This window comes from Mirounga angustirostris, unplaced genomic scaffold, assembly GCF_029215605.1.
Source record: "Mirounga angustirostris isolate CCGP_5_RB_7025 unplaced genomic scaffold, mMirAng1.0.hap1 SCAF_2, whole genome shotgun sequence".
NCBI classification, from domain to species: domain Eukaryota; kingdom Metazoa; phylum Chordata; class Mammalia; order Carnivora; family Phocidae; genus Mirounga; species Mirounga angustirostris.
In genome coordinates this window covers 87,023,426-87,050,039 of record NW_026991710.1, presented here as the reverse complement: position 1 = coordinate 87,050,039, position 26,614 = coordinate 87,023,426, and the positions used below count along the sequence as shown (strand labels likewise).

General features: G+C 33.9%; 1 protein-coding gene across 4 annotated transcripts in view; it reads left to right on the top strand.

The window, feature by feature from the left end:
* TBCK (TBC1 domain containing kinase) overlaps window positions 1-26,614 on the top strand; it is a 227,915-nt gene that overhangs the window by 29,221 nt on the left and 172,080 nt on the right. For 3 of the 4 annotated variants that reach the window (XM_064584933.1, XM_064584934.1, XM_064584935.1), the window contains 2 exons: window positions 22,146-22,260; window positions 24,007-24,080. The exons of the other annotated variant lie outside the window; for it this stretch is intronic. In XM_064584933.1, the coding sequence (XP_064441003.1) occupies window positions 22,146-22,260; window positions 24,007-24,080 (189 nt within the window). The remainder of the gene's footprint in view (window positions 1-22,145; window positions 22,261-24,006; window positions 24,081-26,614) is intronic. 4 annotated transcript variants of the gene reach the window in all.

Genomic DNA, 26,614 nt, shown 5'->3' with positions numbered 1-26,614 from the left:
TTACTCATTGTTTTGCCCCCTATTAAATCAATTTCTTTAGTGAGGTGAGAACACTTTAGTAAACTAACTCAGGAGTTGCACTGACTTCAAGTGAACACTTTGATTTTTATTCTGTGTTATTATCTATACTCATAAAAGACAAATGAGCAACAAAATAGTAATGAATTAGTACAATTTCCTATTGGGAAATGTTTGAAAAGCAGAAACTACTGAGTTGATAAATTATAAGGTATCAACACATAAAGAACTACAATTAAATAAGCACTTGGAGTCAGAGGTTCAGGGCTTTTTTTTAATTGTTTTATTTTGTCTTAGTCTTTGTTTTTGTATATATATAATAAATACATATATGATTGTGGTAGAGATTACAATATGCATCCCTAATATATCCAACTTCCATGAATTAATATTATGGCAGTTCACATATAAGGTAGGAATCTTAGGTAATATGCTTCTGTTCACCCTCTTCCCATCCTTTAGATATTGACATTCATTGTGCAATTTATATTTACTTTTACATGTATTATAAATCTGACTATACATTGTTACTATTTTTTGCTGTAAAAGATGTCTTTAAAGACCTTGAGAAATGAGGAAAAAATTCTTTTACATTTAACCATGTATTTGACATTTCCTGAGATCTTTATTCCTTGGTTTTGATCCAGGTTTTCATCTGGTATTATTTTTCTTCAGCCTGAAAAACTTTCTTTAAAATGTCTTTTAGTGTATGTCTGATGTGGACAAATTCTTACAGATGGTGATTACCGAAAAATACCTTTATCACCTTAATTATTTTCTTTTCTAGCACGTTATTATAAAAAATTCAAAACATAACAAAGTTGAAAGAATTGTACAATATAACTTTATTCTACAAGTAACATTTGGCCAATTTTTGCTTTATCACATATCCATCCTACAATCTGCTTATTAACCCATCTTACTATTTTGGTGTATTTTGGAGTAGGTTGCAAATATGAGTGTGCTTCATTCCTAAATCTTTCAGCGTGTGTATCGTTAACTAGAATCCAATATGTGTTTATGTTTTCTTTTTAAGTAAACTTCACATTCAGTGAAAGTACAAAAACTTGTATATCATTTGATGAATTTTGACAAATGTATTTACCTCTGTAACCCAAATAACATCAAGATTAGATTACCACCATTATCCTAGAAATTTCCCTTGTACCCCTTCCCAGTAAATCTTTACTGTTCACCCCAACTCAACTCCCAGAGGCAACCACTTTTTTCATTTTTCCACCCTAGATTAGTTTTTATTCTAGCCCCTATATAATTATAATTATACAGTATATACTCTTTTATGTAAGGCTTCTTTCACTAACCCTAATGTTTTGGAGAGTCACTTATGTAGCTTCATGTATTATAATCTATTTCTTTTTATTGCTGAGGTGTATTCCATCTTATGGATATGCCCCAATTTCTTTTGCAGTGTTCTATTTATGAACCCCTGAGATATTTCCAGGTTTTTGGTCTTTATAATCGAAGTTGTTGTGAATGTTCTTTTAAGTCTTTTTTTTGTGTGTGTGAGCAAATGTTTTCTTATCTCTGGATAAATATGTAGCAATAAAATTGATGGCTTATGGGAGAGGTATATGATTGTTAGAACCCACCAGACCTTTATCTAAAGGGTTATACTTTTACATTCCTAATAACAATGTATGAGAGTTCTGGTTCATTCATACCCTTGCTAGGAGGTGTTGTTTTGATTCTTTGACTTTTAGCCATTGTAATGAATATAAAGTGGTATCTCACTGTAGATTTAATTTGCATTTCCACGATGACTAAAGATGTTGGGTGCTTTTCATGTATTCATTGGGCATTCATATCATGACATACATATCCGTTCAGTCTTTTGGTCCCATTTTAAGCAAATTATTTATCTTTTTATTATTAATTTATAGGCATTGATTGTATAGTCTCTCTATTCTCCATACATATACTTTTTTAGATATTTTTTTGCAAATATTTCTGCCAGTCTGCCTTGCCTAGTTATTTTTTTAATGTATATCTTGATGAGCAGAAGTTATTTATGATGAAGGCTAATGTATCAAATTTTTCTTTATGGATATTACCATATATCTTTTTTCAGAAACCTTTTCCTCTTCCCCAGCCATGAAGATATTCTCATATGTTTTCTTTTAGAAGCATTATAGTTTTAAAAAAAAAAAAAAAAAAAAAAAAAAAAAAAAAAAAAAAGAAGCATTATAGTTTTAAAATTTATATTGAATCTCTGATCTCTCTCTATTTAATATTTGTGGTGTTTAACTCCGTTTTTGTCATATGGATATCCAATTGTTCTAATTCTATTTGTTTAAAAGACTTTCATTTTTCCATTGAATTGCTTTGATGCTTTTATTAAAAATTAAATGACCATGTAAATGTAGGTCTGTTTCTGGTCTTCTATTTTGTTTTATTTATCTATTTTCTATCTTAGGCCAGTACCGTACTGTCTTTATTACTCTAGCTTTATAGTAAATATTGAAGTCAGGAAATATAAGTTTTCCAACTTTGGTTTTTTGTTTCAAGATGGCTTTAGTGATCCTTGGATCTTTACATTTTCATGTAAATTTTATAGTAAGTTTCCCAGTTTCTAAGAAGGTCTGTTGGTATTCTGATTGGAATTACATTGCTTCTATGGACCAATTTGGCAACAACTGAAATCTTAATTTTGAGACTTCTGATAAATGAACATGTTGTTTCTCTCCAAATTTTTAAGTCTTCCTTAATTTCTCTCAGCAGTATTTACTAGTTTACAATGTAGAGTTCTTGCTTTTTTTTTTTTTTAAAGATTTTATTTATTTGAGAGAGAGAGAATGAGAGACAGAGAGCATGAGAGGGAGGAGGGTCAGAGGGAGAAGCAGGCTCCCCGCTGAGCAGGGAGCCCGATGTGGGACTCGATCCCAGGACTCCAGGATCATGACCTGAGCCGAAGGCAGTCGTTTAACCAACTGAGCCACCCAGGCGCCCGAGTTCTTGCTTTTTTGTTAAACTTATTCCTAAGTATCTTATGTTTTGATATGATTGTAGATAAAACTGTGTTTTGTTTTCCTTATTTGCTGCTAATATATGAAAATGCAAGCAGCATAGGCATATAGTATATAAAAATACAAGCGTGAAATAGTTCAAGAAAAAATGTAAGGCATAGATTATAAGAAGGAGGAGGAGGAGACGTAGAGGAGGAAGAATAAGAGGAGGAGGAAGAGAGAGGAGGAGAAGTTGTAAATGTATTTCTATTCAATGATGATGTGGTTGTGTAGAAAATTCTACAGCACTTACAAAAGAACTCTTTGAATTAATAAGTGAGGTAGTAGGAAACAAGGCCAATATAAAAATATCAATAATAAGATAGTAATACCTATGAGTCTTTTTCTGTTTTGTTTGTACATTTGTTTTTTAGATTGAAATACAAATAATACTGTATTTCTTTTTTTCTGTCTGACTTATTTCACTTAGCGTAATACCCTCCATGTTGTCCATCCATGTTGTCACAAATTGCAAGATTGTTTTCTTTTTTAAGGCTGAGTAATATTCCATGGTATATATATATACCACATCTTTTTTTGTCCATTTATCTGTTGATGGACACTTAGGTTGCTTCCTATCTTGGCAGCTATAAATAATGCTGCAATGAACATAGGGGTGCATGTATCTCTTTAAATAGGTGTTTTCATTTTCTTTGGATAAATACCACAAGTGGAATTGCTGGATCATTGGTAGTTCTATTAATTTTTGAGGAAACTCCATACTGTTTTCCACAGTGGTAAAACCAATTTATATTCCCTTCCTCCATGTCTTTGGCAACACTTGTTATTTTTTTGTTTTCTGTTTAAAAATAGCCAATCTGACAGGTGTGAGGTGGTAACTCATTGTGGTTTTGATTTGCATTTCCTTGATGATAAGTGATTTTGAGCACCATTTCATGTGTCTGTTGGCCATTTGTATGTCTTCTTTGAAAAAAGGTCTACTCAAGTCCTCTGCCCATGTTTTAGTGAGGTTGTTTGTTTTGATATTAAGTTGTTTAAGTACTTTATTATGGATAAATACTTCTTTAATGTTTTTGTTTGTTTTTGTTTAAATTCCAGTTAGTTAACATACAGTGTAATATTAGTTTCAGGTATACAATATAGTGATCCAAAATTTCCATACAACACCTGGTGCTCATCTTAACAAGTGCATTCCTTAATCGCCATCACCTATTTCACCCATCCCCCTACCCACCTCCCCTCTAGTAACCATCAGTTTGTTCTGTAGTTAAGAGTCTTTTTCTGGGGCGCCTGGGTGGCTCAGTCGTTAAGCGTCTGCCTTCGGCTCAGGTCATGATCCCAGAGTCCTGGGATCGAGCCCCGCATCAGGCTCCCTGCTCCGCGGGAAGCCTGCTTCTCCCTCTCCCACTCCCCCTGCTTGTGTTCCCTCTCTCGCGCGCTCTCTCTCTCTGTCAAATAAATAAATAAAATCTTTAAAAAAAAAAGAGTCTTTTTCTGGTTTGCCTCTCTTTCTTTTTTCTCTTTGCTCATTTGTTTCTTGAATTCCACATATGAGTGCAATCATACAGTATTTGTTTTTCTCTGACTGACTTACTTCACTTAACATAATACTCTAGCTCTGTCCATGTCATTGCAAATGACAAGATTTTATTCTTTTTTATGGCTTAGTAATATTTGTGTGTGTGTGTGTGTGTGAGAGAGAGAGAGAGAGAGATTGAGAGAGAACAAGAGAGACTTGGGCTCTTTTCATAGTTTGGCTATTGTAGATAATGCTGCTATAAACTTCAGGGTGCATGTATCCCTTTGAATTAGTAAATTAGTATTTTTGTATTCTTTGGGTAAATACTTGGTACTTCAATTGCTGGATTATAGGGTACTTATATTACAAAGCTATAGGGATCAAAACAATATGGTACTAATACAAAAATAGACACATAGATCAATGGAACAGAGTAGAAAACCTAGAAATAAACCACAATTATATGGTCAATTAACCTTTGACAAAGCAAGAAAGAATATCTAATGGGAAAAAGAGTCTCTTCAACAAATGGTGTTGGAAAACTGGACAGCAACATGCAAAAGAATGAAACTGGGCCACTTTCTTATACTATACACAAAAATAAATTCAAAATGGATTAAAGGCCTAAATATGAGACATGAAACCATAAAAATCCTAGGGTAGAACACAGGTAGTAACTTCTCTGAAATCAGCCATAGCAGCTTCTTTCTAGATATGTCTCCTGAGGCAAGGGAAACAAAAGCAAATATAAACTATTGAGACTTCATCAAAATAAAAAGTTTCTGCACAGTGAAGGAAATAATCAACAAAATTGAAGGGCAACCTACAGAATGGGAGAAAATATTTGAAAATGGCATATCTGATAAAGGGTTAGTATCCAAAATATATGAAGAACTTCTCAAACTCAACACCCACAAAACAAGTTAAGAAAATAAGTTAAGAAATGGGCAGGAGACATGAATAGACATTTATCCAAAGACATATGGATGGCTCATAGACACATGAAACGATGCTCAACATCACTCATCATCAAGGAAATACAAATCAAAACTACAATGAAATATCACCTCATATCTGTCAGAATGGCTAAAATCAACAACACAAGAAACAACAGATGTTGGTTAGGTTGTGGAGAAGGGGGAACCCTCTTACACTGTTGGTGGGAATACAAACTGGTGCAGCCACTCTGGATAACAGTATGGAGTTTCCTCAAAAAGTTAAAAATAGAATTTATTTAATGTTTTAATCAAAGACAATCATTTTGATTGAATGGAGGATGATCCTATCTCTGCATAGATGTAGTCTGTAGTCATAATTGCTAGCATAGTCAGAACTTCCCTCAGAGAGCAAGATTAGGTCTGATCAATTGCTTTAACAAGTACTTTCTTTGAGCCCCATTGGACAGCAAAATAAAGCATGGGAGAAATTATGTTTGTTTTAAAACAGAATTGAGAGTAGAAATCACCAAATGTACTTCTCTATCATAGAATAAGCTAAGTGTGTCCCCCATAAAACTTTAAAATTTGAACAAGTCTGCTCAGTGAACTTTTCAAAATATCAAAACTATTCCCCAGATACCTAAATGAGTTAACTTGTCAAAAGGCGTTTTTTAAAATTATTGGTCTAGATGTCACTGTGCTTTCCAAAACTATTTCAGTTTTGGCATAATTAAAGGTTAGAAGTTCTTTCAAGCAATAATTGGCCAAAATTTCTTGAAGCTATTTCTGGATGGAAGGTCATGCCATCAGTATGTTAGAGGACCTGTCTCTGCAACATCAGGAGGCACACATCTAGTTCACCTAAAAGCTTTTCATGCTAAGAAGGGAAAGACTATCCTTGGCTCTTTGTCTTTTCTTCTTAAAGCAGATGTTTGCCCTGACGGAGAGGGCTAGTTTTTCTTTTTCTTTTTCTTTCTTTCTTTTCTTTTTTTTTTTTTTGGTTGAAGTATAATTAATATAAAATCACATTAGTTTCAGGGATACAGCATATTGAGTCCACAATTCTATACAGTACTCAGTGCTCATTTTTTTCTTTGTCTTATGATAATATATCCTTAAAGGCTTTTTAAGGAATTTGAAAAAGCCCTGAGATATTTGTGTTATATAGTTTGGCACATAAGTGATTATTGTCTGTGTTATGAAAATCAGGTGACATGTCAAAAATTCTACCAAAAAGGGGCACCTGGGTGGCTCAGTCGTTAAGCATCTGCCTTCAGCTCAGGTCATGATCCCAGGGTCCTGGGATCGAGCCCCGCATCGGGCTCCCTGCTCGGCAGGAAGCCTGCTTCTCCCTCTCCCACTACCCCTGCTTGTGTTCCCTCTCTCGCTCTCTCTCTGTCAAAAAGTAAATAAAATCTTTTAAAAAAAAAATTCTACCAAAAAATTAGTTAACAGAAACTGATTTTAATAGAAACTAAGATTGTGGTTGATGGTGTGGTATTTATACCTATAACTTTTCCTTTCCTCTTGTTAAATGTTACATTTGAAAAACTGTGTCTATAATTAATTGACAACTTTTTTTTAGGAGCTCTCTATCTAAATGAGCTCTCCCTACATATTTAGAAGTCTGTACTACACATTTGGTATATACTGAGGGAATGATATATAAGGAGTTAAATAAGTTAGTGACATTAACAGCAATTTTTAAGAACTTTGAGAAATTGTGTGGAACACTTTTTAAAAAAAATTTATTTAAAATTCAATTTAATTAACATATAGTGTATTTTTAGTTTCAGAGGTAGAGTTTAGTGATTCATCAGTTGCACATAACACCCAGTGCTCATTACATCAAGTGCCCTCCTTAATGCCCATCCACCCAGTTACCCCATCCCCCCACCCAACTCCCCTAAGTGGAGCACTTTTATATTTAAAACATTTAATCATATTCATGAACAAAAGGGACAGAAAAAAGGAAGGGACACTGTATTTATTAAACAAATACTATGTTCTAGTTACTTTGCTACATGCTTTTCATAGGTAACTTTAAAGTTATTCATCCTAGTTAGTGAGTTATCTAAGGTTTACAGAATATCAAATGTCTTTGAATTTTAGAAGTCATGACCAAATGTAGCATAAATAGTGAATTGTGCTTCTAATAGGCCTCTTCTCCCTGTGGCCTTTCCTGGAACAATAGTACTCTGGAATCTGCTTTTCTGATAGGTGCTGTTCAAAAAGCACAAAATCTTTTGTGACAATGAGCTGCTTTAAATTGCCGAGTTCAGGGAGATCTATAATTAACAGCCTATCTTGCTGGCTCTATGGGGATTGCTTTGTTTCCTAGCATCTTTATCAAACTAGAAACCAGAGAACCCAGTCCTTTCACCTTGGCATACAAAGAAACAAGCAAAACTGGTTTCATTATAACCAAAATCTGTCAGTATCGTTGACCCTGAACAGTTCAGGGGTTAGGGGCACTGACCCTTTGTGTAGCTGAAAATCCATGTATAACTTTTGACTCCCCAAAAACTTAACTACTAATAGCCTACTGTTGACTAGAAGCCTTACCAGTAGCATAAATAGTTGATTAACACCTATTTTATATGTCATATGAATTATGTACTGTGTTCTTACAATAAAGTAAGCTAGAGAGGAGAAAATGTTTTTAAATCATAAGGAAAATACACTAATAGTACTGTATTTATTGAAAAAATCCTTATATAAGTGGGCCTGCACAGTTCAAACCTGTGTTGTTCAAAGGTCAACTGTATACCTATGGCAAAGTGGGTCTTCTTGCAAGATGTTTAGAGCAGGGAAATGAAAACTGCGTATACTACAAAAGAATATACATAGGGGTTATGCATTCTTATCCATTTTAACCTTCTCAGCCATTTATTACAAATATTTATTCAAATGCAAAGTTTAGTTTAGAAATTATTTTTATCATAAATATTCAGGACCTCAAAGGGGAAGGACTAAACAAATATAATGATAACAGCCCCATAACTGACAATTTTGTGCAATAAGTGTTAGACATTGTCCTAAGCACTCTACGAAGATTATCTTATTTCTTTCTTATAGGAGCTCTGTGATGGAATTTACTACTATTCCATTTTCTGTGTGAGGAAACATATGCCCCTATAAGGCATCTAAGAAGTTAAGTAATTTTCTCCTGGTCATGCAACTACAGGCGTACCTCAGAGGTATTGTGGGTTTGGTTCCAGACCACCTCAATACAGCGAGTCAAATAATGTTTTGGTTTCTCAATGCATATAAGTTATGTTTACACTATACTTCACAATAAAGTGTGCAATAGCATTATGTCTAAAAAAATGTGCAAATCTTATTTTAAAAACACTATTTCTAAAAAATGCTAACTATCATCAAACTTGCAGAGAGTCAATCTTTTTGCTGGTGGGGAGGGTCTTGCCTCAATGTTGATGCCTGCTGACTGATTAGGGTGGTGGTTGCTGAAGGTTAGGGTGGTGTGGCAATTTCTTTAAATAAGAAAGAAAACAGTGATGTTTGCCACATTGATTGACTCTTTGTTTCACGAATGATTTCTCTGTAGCATGCAATCCTGTTTAGTAGCACTTTACCCACAGTAGAACTTCTTTCAAAAGTGAGATCAGTCCTCTCCAGGCATGCCAGTGCTTTCACACCTAAGTTTATGTACTGTTCTAAATCCTTTGTTATCATTTCACCAATCTTTACAGCATCTTCACCAGGAGTAGATTCTTTCTTTGCTCATCCATAAGAAACAACTCCTCATCCATTTAAGTTTTGTCATGTGATTGCAGCAATTCACATCTTCAGGCTGCACTTCTATTTCTAGTTCTCTTGCTATTTCCACCACATCTGCATTTACTTCTTCCACTGAAGTCTTGAACCCCTCAAAGTCATTCACGAGGGGCTGGCATCAACAAGAGAGGAAGCCTATCGTTTGGAGCTTTGAAGCCAAACATTGACTTTTCCTCTCTAGCTACGAAAGTCATAGAGGGCATCTTCTTACAATATACGGCTATTTCATCTACACTGAAAATTATTTAGTATAGTCATCTTTATTAATTATCTTGCTAGATGTTCTGGGCAACTTGCTGCAGTTTCTACATCAGCACTTGCAGCCTCACCTTGCACTTTTATGTTATGGAGATGGCTTCTTTCCTTAAATCTCTTGAGCTAACATCTGCTAACTTCCAACATTTCTTTTGCAGCTTCCTTACATCTCGCAACCTTCCTAGAATTGAAGAGAGTTAGGAGCCTTGCTTTATATTGGCTTTGGCATAAAGGAATGTTGTGTCTGATTTGATCTTCTATCCAGACCACTGAAACTTTCTCCATATAAGCAAATAGGCTGTTTTGTGTTCTTATCATCCATGTGTTCACTGGGGTAGTACTTTTAATTTCCTTCAAGAACTTTTCCTCTGTATTTACAACTTGTTTAACTGTTTGCGGCAAGAACTCTAGCTTTTGGCCTATCTTGGCTTTCAACATGCCTTCGTCACTAAGTTTAATTACTTCTAGCTTCTTCCATGTACTTGAACACTTAAAGGCATTGTAGGGTTATTAATTGTCCTAATTTCAATATTGTGTCTCAGGGAATAGGAAGGCCCAAGAAGAGGGAGAGAGACAGGGAATGGCCTCTCAGTGAAGCAGTCAGAACACACACAACACTTACCAGTTGTTTGTCATTTTATATGGGTACAGTTTGTGACACCCAAAACAATGACAAGAGTCACATCAAAGATCACTGATCACAGATCACCATAGCAAATATAATAATAATGGAAAAGTTTGGAATATTGAGAGAATTACCAAAATATGACACAGAAACCTGAAGTGAACAAATAAATGCTGTTGAAAAAAATGGCACTGCCAATAGACTTGCTCAACACAATGTTGCCACAAAACTTCAATTTGTAAAACAAAAACCATAATAGCTGAAGTGCAATAAAGCACGGCACAATAAGATGAGACATGCCTGTGATAAGTTGTAAGAGCTCCATATCCTCCCCTAATGATGGCAAAATGGTCCTAACAACTCTAACTTCATATCTGTTCAGTCTTCCAGAGAGGAGCGAGCCATTTTTATCAGTTGCTATTTAAGTCCTGAGATTTTCAATCAGACCAGTTTAAAAACAATTACTGTGGCCAGGGGAAAGTCATTGATGAAGGCCTGAGTCACATTTCTACTCCTAAAGACAGAACATATGGACTAAGGAGAACAGGAGGGAGATGGAGCCTGAAATGAACATTATAAATTGTCTTTGGAAGAAGGGGGCATGGATGCCAGGGAGGGAAGTAATAAATATCCACTGCATTTTTAAGATATGGTAACTGATGCTTAGAGCAGTTACTTTAACACACCTGTCACAGTGATATAGCTGGAGCTCAAAACCTCTCTTTGACTTCACTATCTATACTATAAAACACTGAGAGGTAATATAATGTAGTGGTTAAACACATGGACTCTAAGACCAATATGTTGAATTTGAATCTCAACTCCACCATTTACTCAGTTGGCTAATTTACGTAACCCCTCTGTGCTTCTATCTTACCACCTTTAATAGCTTCAGACTTTTAATAGCTAAGCACAATACAGTATTTTGTCTAGGATAGTGAAATAATAGATGTGAATTATTTATAACAGCACTGATATAGTATGATTTATCTAAATGTTTCCTATTAGTGACTATAGTGGTAATAGTGTTATTATTATAAGTACTATAATATACTAAATGACTATTGAATATTATCAATAAGCATTCCCTGTGGCATAGTCATAGTCTTTCTATGATGACCAATTATGATTTAGATTATGATTAACCTATGCAATGACCATTCCAGACTTCTTCATTAAGTACACATGTTTCAGACACTGGGCTAGGTGCTAGTGAATCTGAAGATGAAAATATAAAGTCCTAATCTTTAGAGAGATTGCTGGCTAGTGAGTAGACAGATTTATAATAAGCAGTTACAATATAGCATTTTTTGGTGAGTATGTACCAGAAGAATATGCAAGTTATCTTGGAGACATAGTACCTCACAGCCAGGAGAATCCAGAAAAGTTTTACTCAGGAAGTAATGCTTGTGTTGAATTTTAAAGAATGTATAGGTGTCATCCACATAGACCAGATAGAAGGTCAGAGAAAACAGCATGTGCAAAAAGGCATTGCTATGCAAGCAGATGAATAAAGCAGATGCAGGGGGTCCATGGGAGGAGAGGTGAAGGAGATGAGCTTGGAGAGCTAAGTAGTAAAAGTATCCATCAGAGAGCAATGACATTGCTTTCCCTATTTTTCTTTATGAAACAGTTTTGGAGGGTAGAAGTGGGGCACTCTCGTTTAAGATGACAAGTCATAAATACAGGTTGCTGTTTCAGACAGTGACTTAAGATGAAAACAAAGTGGTTATATGAAGAATGACTGATATCCTACTTATAAATTCCTCCCAGATTACCTAGAAAAGAGAAAATGTGATTTTCTCTCTTCTGATCATCTAAGTTAGTGAAAGTCGTAGCTCTCCTCTGCAAGCAATCTGTTTCTGGTCAATGCATCCTGTAACTGTCCATATGCTAACTGTACTTTTCTCTGTTCATGTTAGCTTATTCACTAGGTAGACATTTTGTCAGTTGTTGGTGTTACCTATCTTAGGTGATAGGACATAAGAAAAGCATTCATGTCTGTCTGTTTTTTTTACAGCATTTACATCCATGTCCAAATGCAGATAAATGCTTCAAAATCATCATGATAATGACTGGACATTCCCAAATCTGCCACATACATCTTAGATTAAACAAACAAACAAACAATCCCGATTTGCATGTTTTAGTGTGCTTCCTTATTAGTTTATGCCACAAATTTTCAATTGTTCTCCCATAATGACAGTTTTAAGAATATGACACTGCTCAAAATCTGGGACTCTGTATTGTTGTTTATTTCCTTGTGAAATTTCATTGTAAATGTGTCCACTACTTTCCTGGCAAAATACTGTATTGTGCTTAGCTATTAAAAGTCTGAAGCTATTAAAAGTCCTTCAACAGATGAATGGATAACAAGTTAGTGAAATACTACTTAGCAATAAAAAAAAAAAAAAAGAACTGGTAATGGAGGCAACAACATGGATGAATCTTAATTAAGAACATGCGGAGTAAAAAAAAAAAAATGTAGACACAAAATAATGCTGTAGTGTTCCATTTATTTGAAACTCTTGAAAAGGCAAATTTTATCTAGAGTGATGGTAAACAGACCAGTGGTTGCTTCGAGCCAGGGGTAGGATATGGAAATTTTCTGGGAAGAGGAGCAAGAGAATCCTTTCAAGGTGATGGAAGTGCTCTGTTTCTTGACTGTGGCAGTGCTTGTGGTCGTGTATACATGTGTCAAAGCTCTTCTAATGGTACGTTTAAAATGAGTGTGTTTTATTGTTCGTAATTTAATCTAAATAAAGATCATTTAAAGAAAAGTATGAAGGAGAATTGCTCTGTTATAGTCAGATCATGATGAAGAAAAACAAGTCATCTTGATGTCATGTGCATCTTTATAAACAACTATACTAGTTTCCTATGGCTGCTGCAACAAATTATCACAAATTGAGTGGCTTAAAACACTGGAAATTGATTCTTTCACAGTTCTGGAGACCAGTAGTCAGAAATCAAGCTGTTGATTGGGCCCACTCTCTTTGGAGGCTCCTGGGAAGAATCCTTCCTTGCCTTTCCAATTTCTGGTGGCTATCAGCATTCCTTGGCTTCCTTGGCTTGTGACCACATCATTCCAATCTCTGTCTCCATCTTCATATCTCCTCCTTTGTGTGTCTCTTCTTATAAAAACACTTGACAATGGTTTTGTGCCCAGCTGGATAATCCATGATGATCACATGCAAAGACCTTTTTTCCAAATAAGGTAATATTCATAGGTTCTGGGGATTAAGATGCGGACATTTTGGGGCAAAGGGAGTGGGGCCCCATTTAGACTATATCAACTAATATTATTCATTAATATAATGCTTTTCCATCAGTTAGTAAAATAGAATTGTCCTTCACTTTTTTAACTGTGTTCTGGTATCATTATGGGATACTATGGGTGCATACACATACTACTCTCTTTTCCATAGCTTCCTGGAATGAATCTAATTTTCCTTGTGTCACAGCGTTAAGATCAGTGACTCTAGTTGAAGTTTAGGAGAAATAGAACTGACTCATTCAGGTGATCTGTCTTGGAAAAAAGGAACTACGTAGGTAAGCAAAGCTCCCTAGAGTTCTACATTAGGTTTGGAGACAAAGGCCCAACTATTAATGTGATCTTGCTTTATTCTGCCTTCTTTATGAATATAGGAACTTTGCAAGGTTGATAGCAGTAGTTAAGAATAAAATTTGAGGGGCGCCTGGGTGGCTCAGATGCTTGAGCGTCTGCCTTTGGCTCAGGTCATGATCTCAGGGTCCTGGGATCGAGTCCCACATCGGGCTCTCCGCTCCTTGGGAGCCTGCTTCTCCCTCTGCCTCTCTCTCTCTCTGTCTCTCATGAATAAATAAATAAAAATCTTTAAAAAAAAAATTAAAAAAAAAAAAGAATAAAATTTGAATTTTTTGGATTCTTTGATCAAAATAGCATCACTGTATCACCCCAATTCTGATAAATAGAATAGAAACTGTGAATAGGAAATTTTCATCAACCAAATCTCTTATAATTTGTTGAAGACAGACCAACACATCATTTAACTGAACATTTCAGTTTGACAGACTTTTGTTTGCACTATGTTGTCTTGCAGACACTGAACTAAACATGTGCATAAAATGCAGGCCCTCTCCAGTTGTTTGTTATGATGGGTTGGGGGTAAGGTGGCAGGTTGCCAAAAAGGAAAATGTTGATCTCAAATCAAAATTCTCAACAATAGGAATTTGTAAATAAAGTTTAAAAAAAAACAAAACTTCAGAATGAGCTACGGTACAGATCCAAGCAAACATGAGCCACTGTAGGTTCCTTCGTAAAGAAAAGTTACAACTTTGTATGGTCCCAAATGCTGCCAGGGCATGGGAAGTGGGATTTATTACCCAGTGTGTTTGCACTGCCAGTGTCAGTAACTATGGTGGAAGAAATGTTTTTGGAGTGTCTGTGCCAGGATAGTACAGCTGCTTGGGAAAAGAAAAATTGATGTTGCAGAAATAACTAGCTCACCCCAGGATCCTCTAATCCTCCTTATCAAATACCAATTTTTTTTCTCACAGAGAAATTAGAAAACCACTTTGCTGATTTTATTGTGTCATGCAAATAGTTGGAGAGCCCAGTTTACAATCTTTGTTAATTTATGGAATGTAGATGGAGAAATAGACAATAGATGGATAGATAGATAAACAAAATGTTAATAGAATTTACTATAGAAACCCTGGGTTTTTTTGAGAAGGACTTGGGCTTTTTGTTTGTTTTGTTCTGCTTTTACGATGAGCCAGGATTCTGTGCAGGACCAATAGCTCATTGATTTCCATTCAGCCCCTTTTTGGTGTTACATTTCCCACTTTATACATATGCGGACTGAGGCAGGATGAAATTGGAACATTCTCCAAGCAAAGCAAATCAGTGACAGAGTCTCCTGGCTTTATGTCTGAACCCCAAACCACTAGACTATGCTTTCCATATGTATTTTGATCTTACCAAATTAAGTTTGTTATGAGAAGGGAAAGTTATCCAATATTCGAGTCAGAAAATTAATTCCCCAATTTATTGTATCCCCTCGAGAATTAGTCACATTCCAGGTTGATAGCTTTCAACTTTTTTTTTTTTTTTTTGAGTGAGAACCAAATTATAAAATATGCCCAATCTCACAATTTAGGGACAGATGGACTGATTTTTTTTTCTAGGCCTATTACAAAATAATCTTTAGGTAAGCAGTTAATCAATGCAACTTCCATTTCAAAACATCTGAATCTGAAGCAAATTTAAATTTAGCATGGATGGGTAACCTTTCAGGCTAAAACATGTGTATCCAGTAGTGAAATAAGTTATTTCCTTTTTCAAGTCCAAAAACTTTTTTTTTCTCTTTAGAAAAAAAATTGCTCTGTTAAATAGTGTGGTATTTTTAACAAAATGTTAAAATTTAATAGGTGATAAGTGGCAGATTATAAGAGCCTCCAAGACGTTAGCTCACCACTGAAAATACCCCCCTCCAAATTCGGAATTATAGACCAGTGAGCTATTAAAAATTATATACTACTTGAGCTCTATGGTCTTGAAGTTATAGGAGGAGAGTTTAGGTTGAAGATAACACAGGGTTAACAGTTGTATTATTATCTGAACATTAGTCATTAGTATTTCATTTTTCCTCTCCATTTCCTAAATCACACAGTAGCTAATTTTCATCTATGTTTGCTCTCCCTTAACATTTTACTTCGGGCTGATACCAAGTAAGCAAAGTTTTAGACCAAAAGGAAAATTTCTGTGGGAGTGATCAGGTTTTATAAGGTGAAAGAACATCTTGAACTCATAGAATCCAGAAGTGTGTTTGCTCCCTTGGTTTGCTGACAGTATGGGTATTTTGGCTTGTGGAGTGGCCCTTAGAAATATCATGGATTATGGATCAGAGGAAATAGCATGTGTGGTTTTAGTTACCACCTATTGTGAATGACTTCCAAATCTATCTCAGCAACCCTGACCTCTCACTCTTTCTTGGCCTCTATTTCTTGCAATCTGAATAACATCTCTTTTTGGAAACATTGCAAATACCAAAAGAAATGATGGTTTGAGGCTGATAGGACTTTGTCCTTATTTCTTTTTTTAACACCTGTATTGAGGTATAATTGATATACAAGGAAACTGCAAATATTCAATGTATACATTTGAGTTTGGACATACGAATATACCTGTGAAACCCATCACTGCAATCAAGGTAATAGGCATATCTATCACTTCTAACAGTTTCTTTGTGTCCTTTTTATTTTTGTGTGATAAGAACACTTATCTACACTCTTAACAAATGAGATCTACCCTCCTAACAAAATTTTAAGTGGGCTATACAGTATTGTTAACTATCGACACTATGTTGTACAGCAGATCCCCAGAACTTTTACTGCACAACTGACACTTTAAATCAATTGATATTCCTCTCTCCCCATCCCCTGGTAACCATTTTCTTCTCTACCCAGTCCCCTATAACCGTTGTTCTATTCTCTGCTTCTATAAATTTGACTGTTCTTTAAACCTTATGTAAGTGGAATCAGGTAGTATCTGTCCTTCTGTGTCCAGCTTATTTCACTTAACATAATGTCCTCCAGATTTATCCATATTGTCGCAAATGGCAGGATTTTCTTTCTTTCAAAAAAAACCTCTAAGTCAGCTTACAAGAAATCAACCTTCTATAAATGAGGTTGACACTGTTAATCCATTACAAGTATAATATCCTCTTTTGAGCTGTTATTTCATTAATGGTGAAGAGCTTAGTCTTATTATTTGCACCCTCTTGCACCATCATGGGATGTCATTGCGTACATACATTGAACACCTATTGATACATATTTATTGAACACCTACCTTACAGTCACTGTGATAGGTATAGGGATTACAAGTTGAATAAGTTAGTACCTGTCTCAGGGTACAGTGATTTATTTTTGTAGATCTGTTTTGGTTTCACCAATGTAATAAATAGATGTTCATGTTTTCTTTTTCTTGTTACACAGAAGAAACGGATGATCAATTCTCCTCTGCTAACTTAATTATTGGATTATATTGAAATTCTATTGAATTCAATTGTATTAAAATCATCAGTTTATAAATCTGTCTTTCCAACTATACTATAGGTTTCTTGTTTGTAGAGATCAGTTCTTTCTCTTGATACCCATAGCCTAAAAACACAGCAGTGTGACACAATACCAAGCAGCTAATAGCCCTTTAATTGATATGTTTAAATATAAAGTATTTTAAAAGATCATCTTGCTTTATTAAAAATTATTAGTGATATTATTTTGAAAGCTACCTTTTGGCCATATCTATGTGTTTATGAATACCAAAAATTCTTATGCTCATTAAACTTTTCAGAGTGTCAAGGACAATGGTAACAAAGTAAATGCTAGCCTCGCAGTCTTTGGGAGTTAACAGTAGTAACTGAAAATTTCAAAAGGAAGAGAATATTTTCTGACTTGAAGTTTCATTTACATTTTCTAGATTAGTGATTGATTTCTTTTTTAACAAGATTCTAACTTGGGAATTGTGTAGGATGAAGTCCTATTATCCCCTGCCAACATCGTTTTTTTTGTTTTGTTTTGTTTTTTTTAATTGGGTGAATCCCGCTCTCTTAATCCTAACTCTCCTTCTGGAGTCCATTTTCAATTAACTGCAACAAGCTATTACTGGACATATGATTTTTTTTTTTTTTTACCTTGCTGTTGTGTTATAATTGCATTAGCTACTTCAAAATAATTTTTTAAAAGATTTTGTGATCTAAATTATTGGCTGTATTAAAGAACATAGTTTTAAAAGCAAAAAGTACACAGAATTTCACAAATACTGATTCCTTCTTGTTACAGAAAATAATGCTATCTTTTCTTCTCCTTATACCTTATATTTTATTTTTTTTATTTTAAAGATTTTATTTATTTATTTGACAGAGACACAGTGAGAGAGGGAACACAAGCAGGGGAATGGAGAGGGAGAAGCAGGCTTCCCGCTGGGCAGAGAGCCCTATGCGGGGCTCCATCTCAGAACCCTGGAATCATGACCTGAGCTGAAGGCAGATGCTTAACGACTGAGCCACCCAGGCGCCCCACCTTATATGTTATATTTTGAAATAAATTTTAAAAACTAAATCCTAGGAATACAAAAGGGCAGATAAGCAAATCTGATTTACTCTTGATTTATACTGAAGAATACTGAGTCCATTAGCTGTAATTCGTGTGTAGTCTCAAGTAATAGCTAAGAAAAGGTTTGTCATGAACTTCAGGTTTCTTATGTTTGAATTTTTAAAAATTATTTCAGCATATATATACATCAACTCGATAATAGCATGAATGTGCTTTTTAAACTTGTCCAGTTATATCTTACAATCAGCAAAAGCAAGTAGACAAAATAGAACATGCAGTCTTCTGTGTTCAGCTGTTTCAGAACTGGTTTAAATGGAAAAATCGCTTTAAAGGTTTGGTTTTAATTTCTTAAGAAAGCCCTCTATATTGAAGCAGTGTGCAACTGAGGCCCTCTAGTGTCATGGCTGAATATGGCATCAGCTTTTAAGATTTTATGAATTGTGTATGTTTATGTCAGAAAGAGAAGAACAAGGACAAGAGAGATTACTACTGTAAACGTGACTCATAGAGCCAGATGAGCTTAGAAAACTAGGTTCTTAACATTTTGTTAGTCAATCTCAGGCAAAGTTTTTTCTTTTGTTTTTAAAAGGGGAGACATTTGCCTTCTTTCATATGCACACATTTATCAATGTTACTATAGTTGTTTTAAAGCTTGGCATCTTTTTCTTTCCATAGTTTATTTTTTGAGGATGTTTATGAAAACTCCATTTAATTTAAAATTGTTTTTGTTTCACACATCTCCTATTTGCTAAAGAGTGACTGTTGTGGCTTATAATATGGGGGAAACTATTTGATAAAGAGAAATAGTTTAAATAAGCATTCCTTATAAATAGTAACTTTTATTGTTTCTTTTTTACATACTTCATGAAGAATATCAATTTATTTTGAAATATGGCTGACAACCAGGGATTATCTGACATTTGAGGAAAAAAAATAATCTGAGAGAAAGAGAGCCAAGGGAGGAAAACAAAAAAAAACAAAAAAACTTACCCCAGAGGAAATGAAGATAACCTCTTTTTCCCCTCCCCTGAATTAGCAGAATTCTAGTAACTATCCCAGAGAGACTCAAAAGAATACTGTATCCATACCAGAGAATAGGATCTATTTAAAAGGAACAACTACAGAATAGAACAAAGAGTCTGGAAATCAAATAGAAGAGAGAGGACTAAAGGCCGTGCTCATAGGAAATAAAACAGAAACTTGATCTGGAGAATGGATCTTATTTTTGCCTGTCCACTAAGAGTTCTAAATAAAAGATACAGTAGAGGGAGAAAACAGTCAAAGACCTAACAAATCAACTTTTCCTTGTTAATTCTTCTGCTAATAGAACATGTGAGTCTTCAGATTAAAAGGGCACACCTATTGCTTACTAACATAAACGCACAAATGCCCACACTCTGGACACACTGGACTAAAATTTTACAAGTCTAAGGATAAAGTAAAAAAGAATCCTAAGCTTCCAGAAAGGAATAACAAGCTATCAACAACAAAATTACATTGATACTGGACTTCTTACCATTAATAAAGAACACTTAAAGACAATGGAGAAATCTTTTTCCAAGTTTAAAGATAAGAATAAAACATTTTAAGATCTGTCATGCTTTAAAATGTCCTACTCATGTCACACTTATGAAAAATTTTCTCATGGATGTATTCTAGCTAAATAAAAATATAAGTACAAAATGAGTAATAGGAGATATAAAAAATGATGGTAGCTCATGATAACCTTCATGAATAGTTATAAAATTATAGTATCTATTAAATCCTGATGACTGGGATGTTTTTGCTTGAGAACTGGGGATTAAGTGGCTTAGGTATATATATTTTTCTTAGTTCTACAGTGAATATTTAGTAATCATAGTATGGCAATGTGACAATCACTTCCTGTCTGTCTCAGAATGAAAGCCAAAGTCTTTACAATGGCCTAAGTGGCCTACATGATCTGGCTCCTTGTTATGTCTCTGACTTCATCTCTTAATACCTTACTCTTGGCTCATTCTACTGCATGCACAGTGGCTTCATTGCACTTTTTGAACTGCTGTGCCGTCTCCCAGTTCAGGACTTGCTTACTGTGCCCTCTGCCTGAATCACCTATTTCCCAGAGAGCTGCATGTCTTTTTCACTTCTTTTAGATTTCTGCACAAATGTCACCTTAGTGAGGCCTTCCTTGAATCACACTCTATATGTATTAGCATCCTGCTACCCCAAATTCTCTCTTCCCTACTTTTTCTCCTTAGCACTTAATCACGATGTCATATTATGTATTTGCTTGTTTATTAATTTAGCCTTCAAGAAAGAAATGTAGATTTCTTTTATTACACTTACGAAATTGGATAATGTAAAAATAATATAACTAATAAAAATCAGGAGTTGGGAAAGGAAAATGGGAAAGTTGTAAAAGTATGTTAACTATATCATCTTGCATAGCGAAGAAGACTTAATTATATTAACTACAAGTCTAGCCATCAGAAGAATTGAAAACAGAAACTGCTAAGGGTGGATACCTCTGGAAAGTCAGACTAGAATGAGATGAGAGGGATTTTCACTTTTCATGTCTTGTTCTTTCTTATGGTTTTAATTTAGAGGAGGGAGTTGTGTTGCAAGTTTGTTGGGTTTTTTTTTTGGAAAATTTTATTCAGCTTACTTTTTTTAACATCACGTTTTTTGAGCTATACTTTACATATTTTAAAATATAACCTTTTCAGTGTACAGATCAGTTTGACAAACTCAGTAGTGTAATCATCATCAAAATCAAGATAACAATTCCATCAAGTAAAATTTCCACATACTCTTTGTAGTCAACCCATCCCTCCAAGCAAGCCCATGATAATCAGTAACCTGTTATTCCATCCTTTTAATTTACATCTTTTATTTAATGTGGGTTGCTTATAGCCTGAATATAATTGATTCTTAATTCCTATCCAATCTGACAGTTCTTAGCTTTGATGAGTTTAGATGTTTACATTTACATTTAATATAATGATTGATACATCCTAATTAAAATCTGTTATTTTCTAATTGTTCCATTTGTTCTCTGTGCTTTTTTTCCTTTTATTATGCTAGCTTATTTTTTTTATAATTCCATTTTATCTCTACTGTTGGCTTAATTATATCTTTTTTAAAAATTACTTGTAGTGATTGCCTGTAGATATTAATTTTTTAAAAGTCTAATTCAAGATGGCAAAAAAAAAAATGGGTAGAAAAGAAATCTATACCAAAATGTTAATATTGATAGTTTGTGAGATTGGGTTTGAATTAGTCTTTCCTACTTTTGAGTATCTCATTCCTGACTTCCCACATGAATGGTGCTTGATTAAAAAAAAAAAAAAAAAGGAAAGAGATGGAGAGAGAGAGAGAGAAACTGGGCATCAGGGTGGAAGATGGCTTAGAAAGAATTAAAGAGAAATGTTTGATAAATCGTAAATTGCTGGAGGTTGTTTTGTGGATTGATATGGAAAGTAACCTCATGTATATCTACCATAGAACATATTTTAGCCATTTTTCAGGGACTTAGGCATTTTGTCTTGAGCAGGAACAGTGGTTTTCCTTGACTTAGTTCTGCCATATATCTGAAACTTTTCTGGTAATTTGGCAAAGCCAAACCTGCAGAAGGTTAATTGCACACCACCAAAATTCAACTCCCTCCCTGGAAAAACAAATACTGCTATTAGAGTAGCCTTAGGAAACTGTAGGATCTTTGCCAGATCAATTCTGTTGTAATCAGAAAATCCAAAATATGTATATAGTGGATATTTTATAAATTGTATAGATTGTATTTTCTCTGAATAGAAGAGGGATAATAAAAATATAACTCTGAATTTTTATAACCTCATTTCATTCTTTAAAACAGATTCTGTATCTGCTTTGTAATTGATCTATTGATCTGTGACTTTTTGTCTTCTTCGTAGCTATTCAAAGGTTTTGTGCATTGCATTTGAGGTACTTCAAGGTTTGCAGTATATGAACAAACATGGTATAGTACACCGAGCGCTGTCTCCTCATAATATTCTTTTGGACCGAAAGGTAATTGCCAAATAATACATTAAATATTTGTTTGTTGTTGGAAGCTACTGAAATCAAACCCACTCAGAGGGACTATAGAGTACAAATATATTTTAATAATATTCATAATGAAATGGCTCTATGAAAGTGATATCTTTTTGGTGGTTAGAAAAAAATAACTATCTTTAAATTATATAAATCCATGTGTTTTTCACATGCATTATTCTTTTTTTCCCAAGATTCATTTTCTAACTTCATGTTGGGTTTTTCCTTTCATTTGCTTTCTGGAAAATAGGTATGGTAACTTCGCAGTCCATTCTCTTCTGAATTTGCTTTCATTTTAAGAAAGCTTCTCTATTTACATGGAGTATTTTGTCATAACACAGCTGCACTGTATTTTCTCCTCTTTATTTTTCTTCTTCCCTATTTTTTCTTTTTTCTTTTTTTCTCCATTTATCTTCTTTATTTACCAGTTGTTCATACCAAGCTTCTTTTCTTATTGGAATGCCACTTCTCTACTTGGAAATCTTGTGGGGGATTAATAAGAAGCAGGTCAACTCCTATAAGAAAATTATGGTAGCAAGATGGTATGTTTTCAGGAATAATCATACTTCCATTTTTTTCATAAGCATATAAAAAATAGTTTTGAGAGAATTTTTTCTGGGGAATTATTTTTTGTATTAGTAGGATTATTCTTTTCCTCTGATTCTCTCCCAAGACTTTTACTACTATTACCCTATGATATTAAAAATCATAAAAGCTAAAGTGGTACTCACTAATTTCATTTTTATAGCAGTGGAGTATCTAACCAATCTGAGTTTTTTTAATATATAAACATTTTATAGTGCTGGGAAATAAAGTTCTTGAGAACAAGAAAACAAATCTTAAAATCACCTTAACTTTTTTAAGGTCTTAAATATCTAAAAGGAGGAAAACTTAAGAGACTTATAAAATTTATATTTGCTTTTTATTAAGAACCTCACTTTTGTGATAATAATGGCTTTCTCAAACAATATAAAAATTGTTAGAAACCTAGTAGATTCACTTATATCTTGATTTGTGACCTGATCTTTTCAAGTTAAGAACTCCCGTGTCAGGGTTAAATTATAACATTATGAATGGACTTACAAGTCCTTAAAAAAAAATTCTTTTATTAAAATTACCAAAAAATGTTCTAAGCAGGGATTTTTTTTTTTTTTTTTTTAGACTTTATCTATTTGACAGAGAGAGACAGAAAGAGAGGGAACACACGTAGGGGGAGTGGGAGAGGGAGAAGCAGGCTTCCTGCCGAGCAGGGAGCCCCATGCAGGGTTTGATCCCAGGACCCTAGGGACCCTGGGATCATGACCTGAGCCGAAGGCAGACACTTAACGACTGAGCCACTCAGGCGCCCCCTAAGTAGGGATTAAAGACAAACGAGAACATTTCAGCTGTTTTTGTTTTGTCAAAATACCTGGAAAATATAAACAAAAATTTTTAAGTGTTATTTGTTGTTTTGAGATCTATATGTAAGTAATATATATATGTGTGTGTATATACATACATACATGTATACATATACATATATTTGTAATGAGTATAAAGCAGGTTTCAAACATTGGCAAATAGTTTTTAATAAAATTATGGTAAACTAAAATTATGGTAAATTAATTTTTTTTCTTAATGTATCTGACTGATGATTTCCTTACTTATGAAATATATAATGATACTTTTTCCTGCTACCAATATTAAAACATTTAATAGTGATTTTTATTATTATTATTGTAGGGACATGTTAAATTGGCTAAATTTGGACTTTATCACATGACAGCTCATGGTGATGATGTTGATTTCCCAATTGGGTAAGAATATGTTTTCTTTTTTTCTGAGTTGTGTCTTAAACTTTGTAATATTTGATAAAATGTATATTTCATTAATTATTAGTGATATTACTTTCTGACACAAAACTAGCTTTATTAACATATTTTAATTTTCCATATACTTTTAAAAGAGTAGACAGTTTTTCCCAATGTCCAAAAGATATCTAATATTGATATTTCATTGAATTGGCAGAGAGGTTAACAGATTATTGACCTTCTTCACCTTATAATGCTTACTAATTAATTTCATTTCATCCTGTATTAGGTAAATTTTAGGCAAGAAGCCTGGCCAGATTCTTCCAGTGATAATGTGTGTTCCTTAAAAGACTGAGGAAAAGCATTCTCATAGTATTTTCTACTCTTTCTAAATTAAATTCCTTGTTCCATAAGATATAGTTGTATATTAAGACCCAAGTTAAGTCGTTGGAAGTATCAGAGGTAATGGGGTAGAGTCTACACTTGAAAGTCTATGTTTAAGTTTGGAGACATTTATTTGATCACTTCTGCTATGGAATTCAGTTTATGTTGGCCTCCAAGACAGGAAAGTTTATTTTATTCTGTTCTTAGCCAGATGCTTTTGATACAGATTTTTGTCTTATTTGTTTATTTAGACATTTTAACAATATAATTCTTTTATTTTTTGAGTGTTTAATTTTGGCATTATTTTCATTACATAGAAGTTTCAAACTAGTACAAGAATCCCTGTATAGCCTTCACTCGATTCCCCAAATGTCAACATTTCACTACATTTGCTTTATTTCTTTTTTCTTACACATATAGGTGTATGTGTATATTAATATTTTTTTAGTCATTTAAGAGTAATTAATGCATATGATGCCCTTTTACCCCTAAATATTTGTTTGTATTTCCTAAAGTAAGGAATTTTCTTACATAACCACAAAACAAATATCAAAACAAGGAAATTAAAATTAATGTAATACTGTTATCTAATCTAGAGACCTTAATCGTATTGTTCAATTGCTTTGTGATTTTATTTAATAGTATCCATTTGTATCTTGCTCTTTGGGTTCTCTGAAATCAGTTCTGTCACTCCATTACCAAGAATTGTGGTTTGAAGTCATGGAATGTGTTTTAAAAGGGACTCATTTATAAATTACCCTTTTATCTTTATAAGATAGATTATAGGTTTCTTACTTAAATTTTTATTAGGCCATCGCTAATAATCTTAAAATAAATTGCTTAGTCATTCCTTCCTTTAATTATTAAGACAATATTTATTGAGCACCTTCTCTTCTGGCTGCTGGATGTGCAAAAATGGGTAAGATAGATTCCTGTCCTCAAGAAGCTCCTTGCTTAATGGGAAAATTTTCTCTTTTGATGGCCTACTTATTAAAGTACATAAATTAATAATTTTAGTTTCACATACCAAAACTTGTGGTCATAGGAAACAAACAGTTGTTTTCCAAGCATGAAAACAATATTTTGTAAAAATAGCCTACATTTTATTTGTTAAAAAATAAAAAATAAACCCTTTTGAGTATAATAAAAATAAGTTCACAGTAAAGCTCTAGTGTCTTCTTTCATATGTGATAATTGCCTTTTGAAGTAACTTTTAGGGAGCAGTGGTCTGACAGGAAGTAAATGTGATTGCTAATTCTTCTTCATGTTGTCTAAATCAAGCTGTATGAGAAAGAACTCCAAAAACATAATGCAGACAAAAATCACATTAATTTTTTTGCCTTTTACTTAAAGATGCTTTAGATTTACTAGTGATGAGTAGAAGAAAGGAAGTGATTTTTCATAAAGCACATCAAGTATTTTGAAGAACTACATTTGAATTTAAAATGCTTGGATAGAATTGGTCTTGTGTGCCATTTGGTCTGGTTTACTTTGAAGTCTTGGACCCAAAGGGTCTGACCAGGGAGTATCAAAGAGCAAAATGTGAAACATTAGTCAGGAAAAATAAAGTGATCAAACAGCTAAGGCATGAAAGAAAATATTTACACCAGAAGAAGCTTGCAGTTGATTCAAAAGACAAATATTAAGGAAAAACAAAGTAAAATGTTAACATCTGTTTCAAAATATTGTAAAGAGTTAGAAATTGGACATTCATTTCAGTTGGCCAGTAGCTTAGTACCTTGTTAAAAGATCAAACAGATGATGAAAGCCTCACCAGTCATACAGCAAAGTTCTGGTAATTTTCTTTGAGTGATAAAATGCCATGCTAAAGAAGAGACACTTGTTGAAAAGAGATAATCTACATTTAAAAACAATCCTTGCATTTATTATTTTTATTTATTAGTTTAATCAATTCTTGATTAGAAGGGAAATTAGAATTTTTGGAGCAAGGGTCACCTCTATGCTTCTAGAGATCACCAGTCAGAAATCTTAGATATAATGATTTACCTGTAGTATAGCTTGGCCTTTCACTACCCACACCATTATTTTTGGATAAGATGTGCTGGAAATCAGGATTAAAAATAAACAATTTGCCTTTTAGATGTATCATGGTGATGATGAATAAAAATACAACATTGCATTTATGTCGTATTTTT